Genomic DNA, 11,116 nt, shown 5'->3' on the forward strand with positions numbered 1-11,116 from the left:
CCTGCACTCCTTCCTGATCTGCCTGGTCTCCTGGGAAGAGAATGCACACTGGTGCGGCACCTACTGTGTGCTCGGAAATTTACACTGTTTCCTCTCCTTCCACACACTTTTTTCTCCCTCAATTCCTTTCTTCTCTCTCTCCTGATTTCCTATCCTTTCTGACTTTCTGCTCCCTCGGGGGGGGGGGGAGGCAGGGAGGGAATGAACACATACTGAGCACCTACTGTGTGCCAGGTCGTTTACACATCTTTTCTTCCTTCCTCATACCTTCTTCCTTCCTCTTCTCTCCTCTGTCCCCTTGTCTTTCTGGGCTCTCTGCTCTCTTCCAAGGCAAAGAACAGACATTTACTGAGCACCTGTGGTATGACAACCAATTGCCTGTGCCTTCTCTACTCTCCTCTCACCCTCCCATTTCACTGACCTGTGGTCTCTGCTATCTTTGCCAGGGAAGGAAAACTGGTATTTATTGAGCACCTATCCTTTGCCAGACAATCTCCTTATGCCCCCTCCGCTCTCAATTCTCCCTGTTTCTTCATTTCTGCCCCATCTGCTCTTTCTGGGGGAAGAGAACAAGCAAGGATGGGCCACCTACTGTATATCAGGCAATTAATGTCTCATCTCATCTCCTCTTGCCTTTATCTCCCTGCCCCTCTCCCTCTGCCGGCTTCTCCCTTCCCAGCGTTCTCTAGGCCCTCTTTTGAGGAAGACAACAAGCATTTACTGAGCACCTCCTGTGTGCCCCATGATTTGCCGGTACTGTCTCCTCTGTGTGCATCCTCTCCTTTGCCAGTTCTTGAAGTTACCTCCAACTTCTGGTCTGCCAGCTTTACGGGTTCCTATGCAATCAGCCTCCTTAGCCAACTTTCCTTTCCCCTTGCCTGTGCCTTCACCTTCCTTTCCTTTTGCTCTCTCCACCCCCTTAGGAAATCAATGTGCATTTATTGAATGCTTCCTGGGTGCCCACAGCCTAACATATACACACTCTCTTCTCATTTCCTCTCCTGGGCCCCTTCTCTCCTCCAGCTTCTCCACTCTTCTCCGCCCTGTCTGCGCTCCTGGAAGAGGAAATAGGCATGCATTAAGCGCCTACTGTGTGCTGCTCCTTCATATACCCTGTCACTGCCTCACAGGCTCTGTTCTTCCTTCTCTCTTCCTCCTCTCTGCTTTCTTCACTCCTCCTGGCTGCTGCTTCTGTGCTCACTACCATGGAGGGTTATGGGTATGTATTAAGCACCTACTGTGTGTCCAGTCCCTTCCCTCACAGCTTCTCCTACTCATTCTTTCTGCTGGAGCTTCCCCTCTCTATCTTTCTTGTTTCTCCTGGGAAAAGAACACTTAATAAACACCTACTGTATGCCCAGCAATTTGCATCACTGACTCTCTCCTTAGGCTGCTTTTCCTCTCTGGTGGTTTCTTCACTTTCTTTCTGACTTGTCTCCTCTCTCTGGAAGACTGGAATGGACATTTATTGAGCACTGACTATGTGCTGGGCTCTAAATAAGCACAGCCTCCCACCCCTCACAATCTCCTTCCTCCTTTCCCTTCCTCTCTGCTGCCTCTTCTGTTCCTTCCTGCTGTCAGTGCTCTCCAACAGAAAAGGGCAGGGGCACTAATTAAGCACCAACTGTGTGCTAGGTAATTTACACACACTGACCCCTCTCATTAAACCTTTTATTCTGCCCTGCCCCTTCCACTCCACTGGCTTCCTCTTTTTTTGTTGTTCCTTCTCCGTAGTGGAAGTTCTGAATTTTCTAGGCAGAAGGGATGTAGGGCTACTCTAGAGTCTCAGTCACCACCACTGGAGAAGCAGATCGTCTTCCCCTCACAGTGATGGTGACAACAGATTTCAGCTCCAATTTGATTTCTTCATTAGAAAAAAAAAAATGTGGATAATAGCCACTCTCTGGTGTAGGGGAGGGGCAAGGGGACTGAGTTAAGACCAAGAGAGAAAGTAAGATAGAAAATAATAGAACAGAATATGGGAAGCAGCTAGTGCCCAATGGAGGAGGTGCTGGTTCTTCTGGCCACGAAGCCGTAAGTTACTCTCTCCCTGCCCTGCGGCCCGCTGCCAGGCTCCCACTGCCTGGAGCAGCAGATAAGGACTGGCAGTCAGGAGGGAAAGGGAACTTTCCTGCCAGTCTCCCCGCCTCTGAGTGTCTGTCCCACTGCAGTTCTCTTGTCTGTTTCCTCTCTCTCTCTTTCAGACTTCCTCAGACTCTCTCTCTCCCTCTCTGACTTTCTCAAAAACTCTCTCACTCCCTCTCTCTGATTCTTAGACTCTCTCAGACTTCTCCAGACTCTCCATCTCTGACTGAGTCTCCCATGCTCTCACTCTCTCTCTCACTCATTCTTTTCCCTCTCTCTCTCAGACTTTCTCAAACTCTCTCTCCCTATTTCTTTTTCTTTTTTTAAGATTTTATTTATTTGACAGAGAGAGATCACAAGTAGGCAGAGAGGCAGGCAGAGAGAGGGGAGGAAGCAGGCTCCCTGCGGAGCAGAGAGCCCGATGCGGGGCTTGATCCCAGGACGCTGAGCCGAAGGCAGAGGCTTTAACCCACTGAGCCACCCAGGCACCTATTTCTCTTAGACTCTCTCTTTTTTCTCTCTCTGTCTCTCAGACTTCCTCAAACTCTCTCAAACTCCCTCTTTTTCTTTGACTCAGACTTTCTCAGATTCTCTCAGACTTTGAGACTCTCTCTGACTCTTTCTGACTCTTCCTCTCTCAGACTTTCTCACTGATTCTCTCACTTTCTCTGAGCCTGTCTCAAACTCTCCCTCTGACTCTCTGATTCTCAGACTCTTAGACTTTTCCTCTCAGACTTTCTTACTCTCTCTCAAATTCTTTCCCTCAGCCTCTCCCTCTCAGATTTTCTGACACATGCTCTATCTCTTAAGACTCTCCCCCTCTGAGATTCTCTTTCTCTGACTTTCTCAGACTCTCACTCCCAAACACTCCCTCTCTCTGACTTTCACAAACTCTCTCCCTGATTCTCTTAAGACTCTCTCTCTCTGACTTTTTCTCTTTCAGATTCTTTCTCAGATTCTATTTCTCTCACTCACACTATACTTTCTGAGACTCTTTCAGACTCTCCTTCTCTCAGACTCTCTCCCAATCTCAGACTGTCTCAAACTCCCCCTCCCTCAAACTTTCTCTTTCTCTCAGACTCTCTCTCTTTCTCTTTTTGACATATCTCAGACTCTATTTCTCTCTGTCTCAGACTCTCTGTCTCTCAGGCCCTCTATCCCTCATTCTCTCAGACTTTCTCTCCCTGACTTTCTCAGACTCTCTTTCTCTCTCAGACTGTCTCAAACTCCCCCTATCAGACTCTCTCTGACTTTCTTAAACTCATTCTCTGACTCTCTTTCAGACTCTCCCTTTCTGATTGACTTTCCCTCTCAGACATCTTTCTCCCTCTTTCTCACACTATCTCACACTCGCCCTCTCTTTCTCTCCCCCTCAGACTCTTTCTCAGACCCTCCCTCTCTCATTCTCTCTCGAGTTCTCAGACTTTTTCACTCTCTCCCAGACTCTCAAAGTTTCCTTCTCTCAGATTGTCTCAAATTCCCCCAACTCTTTCACTCTCTGACTTCCTCAGACTCTCTCAAACTCTTTCTCTCAGACTTTCTGAGACTCTCTTTCTCTCTGACTCAAACTCTGATTCTCTCACTCTCTCTGACACAAACTCTCTCTCAGACTTTTAGACTGTCTTTCTCTCTCAGACTTTGACTCTCAGACTCTCCTTCTCTCTCTCAGTCTGTCTCACACTCTCCCTCTCTCAGACTGTCTTTCTCTGACTCAGATTCTGTCTCTCTCCCCCCCACTCAGACTCTCCCTCAACTCTGTGTCTCATTCGGACTCTCAGACGGACTCTCTGACAAACTCTCTCTTTTTCAGACCCGATATATCAGACTCTCTCTCTGACACTCTGTGACTCTCAGGCTCTTTCACTCAGATAGTCTCTCTCTCTCTCTCTTTTTTAAAGATTTTATTTATTTGACCCAGAGAGAGAGATCACAAGTAGGCAGAGAAGCAGGCAGGAGAGGGAGGAATAAGCAGGCTTCCCGCCGAGCAGAGAGCCTGATGCGGATGCGGAGCTCGACCCCAGGACCCTGGGACCATGACCTGAGCTGAAGGCAGAGGCTTAACCCACTGAGCCACCCAGGCACCCCTCACTCAGATTCTTACACACACACACACTCTTTTTCAAACTCTCTCTCCCTCACTCAGACTTTCTCAGACTCTCTCAAACTCTCTCTCCCTCTGACTTTCTTGACTATTTCTCTCTCTCAGACTCACCCAGACTTTCTGAGACTCTCTCTGACTCTTCCTGATTCTCTCAGGCTCTTTCTCCCTCTATTCTCAGAATCTCACACTCTCCCTCTCTCAGATTTTATCTCCCTCTCAGACTCTCTCTCTCTCATTCTCTCTCCCTCTCAGACTTCTTCACTCTCTCCCCAGACTCAAACTTTCTTTCTCTCAGATTCTCAGACTCTTTCTCTCTCAGATTGTCTCACACTGCCCCCACTCTCTCACTCTCTGACCACTTCAGACTCTCAAACTTTCTCTCAGACTTTCTCAGACTCTCTATTTCTCTCTCAGACTTTGAGACTCTCTCTCAGACTCTCCCTCTTTCTCTCTGACTCAAACTCTCAGACTTTCTCAGACTGTCTTTCTCTCTCAGACTCTCCTTCTCTGTCTGTCTCACACTCTCCCTCAGACTCTCTCCCTCTCTCAGACTCTCTGACTCAGATTCTGTCTCTCTCTCCCTCCCACTCAGACTCTCCCTCAGACTGACTCTCTGACAAACTCTTTTTCAGACTCTCTCTCTCTCTCTCTGACTCTCAGACTCTCTTTCACTCCGATTTTCTCTCTCACACACACACACTCTCTCAGTCTTTCACTCAGACTTTCTCCTCAGACCCTCTCATTCTCTTAGACTCTCACTTTCAGATTCTCTATGTGTGTGTGAGTCTCTCTTTCACTCAGATTCTCTCTCTCTGACTCTCTCCCAGATACTCTCAGTCTCTTTCTCTGACTCAGGTTCTGGCTCTCTCTGGCTCTCTCTCTGATTCTGTCTCCCTCTCTCAGTCTCTCTCTGTGTGACTGTCTGTCCCTCTGACTCTGCCTCTCTCTCAGATTCTCTCAGACTCTCTCCCTCTCAAACTCTTAGATTCTCTCTCTCTATCTCTCTTCCAGACTCTTTCCCTCTCTCCGATTCTCTCTCAGTTTTTCTCTATCAGATTCTCTCCCTCTCTGATTCTGTCTCCCTCTCTCAGACTGTCTCTCTGTGTGACTGTCCCTCCAACTCTGCCTCTCTCTCAGACTCTCTCTTCCTCTCAAACTCTGTCTCTCTCCCAGACTCTTTCCCTCTCTGTTTCTTTCTCTCTCTCTCTGACTCTCTCTCCCTCTCTCAGACTCTCTGATTCTGTCTCCCTCATCTCAGACTGTCTCTCTCTGTGTGACTGTCTGTCCCTCCGACTCTGCCTCTCTCAAATTCTCTCAGAGTCTCCCTCTCAAACTCTCTGTCTCTCTTTCCCAGACTCTTTCCCTCTCAGATTCTCTCAGTCTCTCTGACAGATTCTCTCCCTCTTTCTCCCTCTCTCAGACTCTGTCTGTGATTCTGTCTGACTCTCAGGTTCTCTCCCTCTCTTAGACTCTCTCTCTCTCTGACTCTCCCTCTCAGACTCTCATTCCCTCTGTCTCTCTTCATCTTTTTCCTTTCTCACCTCTTTTCCTCTGTCCCCCACACAGTTTGTCTCTGACCTGTCTATGACACACACACACTTTCCTCCTCACACTACTTTCTGGTTTCCTTTGCTCACACTTTTTGATTGTGCCTTGCTTCTCCTCCTCCTCCTCTCTTCTCTGTCCTGATCTGCGTCTCTCCCTACACAGGTCTTCTCTATTCCTCTCATTATGCTCCTCAGAACTACCCTTTATTTCACACACACACACACTTCTCCTGTTTCTCCCAGAAACCATGTGCTTGTCGTTCTTCACCTTCATCCACCCCAACCCCACCTGTCTGGCTTCTGGTCCTGTGGCTCTCACCTTCTCTGGAAGCTTATCTCCTTTCCTCAGGACCCCACCTCACATTCTCCTCCCCCTGCGCTTCACTCTGCCGGGTTGCCTACTCGGTCCCTTCCCTCCCCAGGAGGTATGGGAGGGGCATCCCCGAGCCTAGAGCTTCCCGCTCCGTCCGGTTGCCACAGCAGCTCTGACCCGAGGGCCGCTCTGGGGCACCGAGTGGCGCCCTCCCCACCCCCCGCACGCTGGTTGACACCCCGCACTCTCTTCCCTCCCTCGGCTTCTCTGCGCCTCTCCTCCTGCCCCCTTCGCCTCCAGCTTCTTTTCCTTATATCTGGTTCACACACACACCCCTCCCCGCGTCCGTCTGGTTGTAGTCAGGGAGCGCCTCTTTTCCTTCTGCTTTCCGCTTCCCATCCCCTTCTCCCCTCTGTCCTCCTGTCCCTCACACAGACACGGGGTCCATGGGGTCTCCTATCTGCCCCCGCCCCCAGTCTAACCACACTCCGATTCCGCTTTTCCTGTACCTTCTTTTCATCGATTCTTTTACTCTTCTCTCCTCCGTCTTCTCCCCAACTCGCCTTCACCCGCCAGGGCCCTTCCCGCCATTCCATCTCTAACCCACTTTCCTGGACAGTACCCCCCACCAACTTTCCTTGACCATTTTTCTGCCTCTTCACGCCCCCCGAGCGCCTCGCTCACACTTTCCGGTCTCCCCGTCTCTCTTCCTTCCACATCTGCTCCTCCCCCCCGTGGGCTGCACCCCCGCCGCCTCCAACGGCCGGGAGGCCCCTCTGGCACCTACGGAGCGGGCCGGACGTCCCGGCGAGCTGGTGACACGCGTCTCCTGCCTCCGAACAAACGGCCCCGCGATTTGCGTTTGACACGACGCGAAACTCGTGTCACGTCCTGCCCGCTCCGGGGACCAGGAGCCCGCCGGTATCTGCAGCTTCTCGCGCCCCGGGACGGGGAGCACGGCCCGCGACCAGGACCGGCGTCTCCTCGCGGGAGGCGGACGCCTTCCCTTCCCTCTTCTCCAGTTCTGGCTCCGTGCACCCGCGGTCCCTTTCCCCGCCCGCTCTCGCCCGGCACCGCGGGCTCGGCACGCTCTCCGTTTCCCCAGCCGTCGCGCCTGTCTCTCCCTGAGCGGCGGCCCGGCGCGCAGGAGCGAGCGGGCTCTTGGCTGCCGGGTGTGAGCCCCGCGTGCGCGCCTCCCGCCCTTCCAGCTGCCCTCGCTCCCGGCTTTCCTCGTCTCCCGCCGCCTCTCCCTGGCTTCCCGGCTCCGCCACCTCTGGCCCGGGCCTCGGGGCGCGCGCGCGCAACACTGTGCGCGTGCGAGGGGGTGGTGGTGCGGCTGTGCGCGTGCGCGCTCTGGCCGCTCTTCGCGCCCTGGTTTCCCTCCGCCCCTTCTCTTCCTAGCACTCTCCCGCGGTGCGATCCCGCCACCCGCACTACACATCTCACTCCTCTCAGTTCGGGCTTCGACGTTTTCCTCTCAATTTTCTTCCACTTCTCTCTCACCTCCTCTCCCCGCGTCCGGCTCCTCGCCCTTCCCTCACACCCCTTCTTTCTCGGCCTCTTCCCGCCTCTGCTCTTCTCTTTCCTGCCGGCCGCTCGCACGCTCGCTGTCTCTCCACACTCCCGTATTCATTTTTCTCCTTTTCTCTCTTACCCGCCTGCTGTGTTCCCTTCCTCCGCTTTCCTTCCTTCTGCCTGCTCTGCTCTACTCCCCTGCCCCGCTCGGCTTTGGCCTTTGCATCCGGGCCGCCAGCAAGCTCTCCGCTCCTTGCTTCCCTTTCTCTCCCTTTCCTTCCCCTTTCCCCTCCCGCCGTCTGGGCCTTCTTACCCCGTCTGCCTTGGCTGCTCGCGGGCCGCTCCTCCGCCCGGCCTTCCATTTCCGACTCTGTCCCATGGTCTCTCTCCTTCCTTCTCCTTCCCCCAGCCTCGCTCTCCCCGCCTCGGTCTCCTTTCCTCACCCCTCTCTGCCTGCTTCGCTCGGGACCGCCCCCCACCCCAGCGTGTCTTCTCTCATCTCTCGCTTCCTTTTCCCCTCTCCTCATTCGTTTTTTCCCCCTACACTTTCTCTTCATCTTTCCTCTTTGCTCCCCTGTCTTGCTCATCTCCATCCCTTCTCTCCCCCCACTTTTCTCTCTCCCCACCCTTCCAATCTCTCTTGCTCTTTCCTTTCTCTCCTTTTTGAATCTGTCACCTCTTCTCTCCTGCCAGACTTCTCCCCTCCACTGGCCGCCTTTCCTCTGCACCTTGTCTCCCAGTGTCAGGGAGGCCCCTCCAGGCTCTGCCAGCCACATCCTCTCCCTTTGCCTCCCCTCCTTCCCTCTCCCTTCCTTAAGTTCGGAGCTGACATCCTCCCAGGGATCTGCGCAGCCTGGAACAGGGCTGCCAAGCCAGGCCTTCCCACCCCCACCCCAACCCCGAGGGTGGAAGGGCCCCTGTGACACCCATTTTCTCTCTTTTCTGTCTGTCCTGGATGCTGCCCACTGCCTGGAGGAAGGACGCCTGCCCCCGGCCTAGGAAGGAGGAACCGGCCTAGGAAGGAGGAACCGAGGAGTTGGCTCAGAGATAAAGACACTTGCATGTAAGTGCCAGGGCTGGGAAGGGCTGAACCACCCTGCAGTTGGCCAGGAAGCGGCTCCTTCTCCACTCTCCTGATCCCTCAATTTCTCTCTGAGTTTGCTGAGAAGGAGGCTGCCTCCTTTCTGCCCCAATTCTCCCCAACCTGCCACCATCTTCTCTTCCTCAGGAAGCATGGAGCATGGGAGGACTTCATTTTGCAGTTGGGAACACAGGAACCCGTGTTCCTGAAGACCAGCACCTGCTAAGACAGAGGCTTCATGGGAACCCCAACCTTCTCAAGGGCCAAGAGCACCCCCTGAAAAGCTCTTTTCTTCAGAGAGAGGGTCCACATGGGCCTGACCTCCCCAGAGTATCCAGCAGAGCATGCTATGGGCCTGAGGGGCATTCTCAAGCAGGGTGAACTCTTTTATCGCCACCTACTGATAGAGGACAGAACTGTTACCAAGCTGTATTAGATACCAGAAATGGTCTCAAGCAAAACTCTGCAAAAATGACAATTTTTACTCCTGGTCAATATGGTACGGTACCCAGCAAGCTTCATAGCGTGCCAACGTACACCTCCAGACTGACTTCGTGTTTTCAAGTCATCCTACGGCTGGCTTCTCCTCTGCACTGCCACAGAAATACATACATGACCACTGTGGGAAACTAAGGAAGGTGGGATTTGCTTTACAGTTTGCTTGGGAGCCTATTTCTAGAAATCAGGCCAAATCGAGTTTTTCTTTGTAATGACACCATTATGCCTTGCTGACTGGGAGGTGGGTGCAGGCAAAGATAAATGACTGACAGCTAAAGAGGCCTCAGGGACAGGTCCCCGATTCTCACCATGGCATCTCTCTGATGGGTTAAATAAAGGCGCCTATTGAACTCCTTCCAAAAGCCACCTGCTACAATGCTCAATTTGGGATAGTAAAGTCTTCAAATACTAAAGTTAGCCTTATATATTTTAAAAGGTTGCCTGTCCTATAACTGCACTAAGTATACCTAAATGCTGGGCTGGGGAAAAGGGTTTCCTAAATACCAGAGAGCAGGTAACATTTTGTGGGGCAAAGAAGTGCATCCAAAGGGCGAGGCAGGAAACGAGAGGGAGGCTGTCCTTTCACTGAGCATTTACCTTGCAGGTGCTCTCACATCTTGGACCACAGGTTAGGAGGCTGGGGGAAAGGCACAGGAGGGAGACACTGGGCACTGAGCTCCGTGGAGATGGAGAGACAGAGACAGAGGGGGCATAGAGGGTGGTATCTGAGGGACTCATTAAGGCTGGGAGGTGCTCCTCAGTGAGGCTGAAAAAGAGGAACAGACTGGAAACTTAAGACACTTCCAAAGCCAGGCTGAGGGGCTGGGACTTTGCCCTGAGGGCACTGGGCAGCCATGGGAGGGCTAGGAACAGAGGAGGAGTGAGGGGGGCAGCTTTGGTGTCAGATGTCCCCCCACGAGGCCAGGGAGGAAGCTGGGCTGAAAGGTCCAGGTAGGGAAGGATGAGGCCAGGGTTGGGGCCATGGGGGACAGGACAAGGGGTGAGGCAGGAAGGGGTGAAGCAGAGTCGGGCAATGCAGTGATCCAGCCAATGAGGCCAAGCAGACGGTGGCACCACTTATTGGGTAGGATTCCTGCAGGACCTCTGACTGCGGGCGGATGGGTGGCAGAGACTCTATGGGAAGCACTGCCTGGGGAAGGAGCCGGGGGTCTGGAGACCAGGAGGGGAGTCTCAGAGGGAGATGGGTTTGAGGATAGTCAGCAAGAGGGGCTCCAGTGTGGATGGGAGGTGCCCGACGCTGCCCCAGCAAGTCCTCCTCTGGCAGCATGTCCTGCAGACATACGTGCATGTGTGCACACGGAGATCCCTGCAGCTCTGCTTGCAACAACCTGAGGGGACCAATATTGTCACCTCCGAGCCAGCCACATCACAGGAGGAGGATGCACTTTAAAGCCAAGGTGGAAACCTCTCCAACTCAGAGAGAGAAAGAGGAAAAAAAAACCAACAACCTAGAACTACAGGGCACCTGGGCGTATGAGTTTGTTAAGCATCTGCCTTTGACTCAGGTGATGATCCTGGGATCGAGTCCCACATCGGGATCCCTGTTCAGGAGGAAGTCTGCTTCTCCCTCTGCCTCTCCCCACACCACCCTGTTGTGCACTCTAGTAAATTAATCTTTAAAAACAAAAAGAAAAAGAAACTAGAGCTACACATTTTTGTAAAAATGATTTACATAGACGTTTGCTTGTTTATGTAGAGAGTATCTCCAGAGCTATGAGCAGGAGACTGGCCAGTCAGGCCACCCTCAGTGAGGGGAACAGGTACCAGGCTGCGCTGAGCAGAAGGCTCTTGGCTTTGGATCCTACAGTATCTTTTGAGTTTCGTGCTATATCCCCAGACACCCTGGTCAAGAAAACGAAATAGTAAGTGAGCTCTCCATGAAGAGGCAAGTATTAGAAAAGATGCACGAGGACAGAGCCTCATGGAGACTATGCCAACTCAGACAGTGGCTGAGG

General features: G+C 52.7%; 1 protein-coding gene across 1 annotated transcript; it reads left to right on the forward strand.

Moving 5' to 3' along the window:
* Positions 1 to 1,999: 1,999 nt before the first annotated feature.
* LOC309853313 (uncharacterized protein) lies at positions 2,000 to 9,502 on the forward strand (the record flags this gene model as incomplete). The annotated part of the gene is made up of 4 exons (XM_082711146.1): positions 2,000 to 2,034; positions 7,255 to 7,390; positions 7,448 to 8,624; positions 8,790 to 9,502. The coding sequence occupies 3 exons, from the start codon at positions 2,000 to 2,002 to the stop codon at positions 8,558 to 8,560; spliced, it is 1,284 nt and encodes a 427-aa protein (XP_082567272.1). The 3' UTR covers positions 8,561 to 8,624; positions 8,790 to 9,502.
* Between the last annotated feature and the right edge of the window lie 1,614 nt (positions 9,503 to 11,116).

This window comes from Mustela nivalis (assembly GCF_964662115.1).
Source record: "Mustela nivalis genome assembly, chromosome: 18".
Lineage (NCBI taxonomy): Eukaryota > Metazoa > Chordata > Mammalia > Carnivora > Mustelidae > Mustela > Mustela nivalis.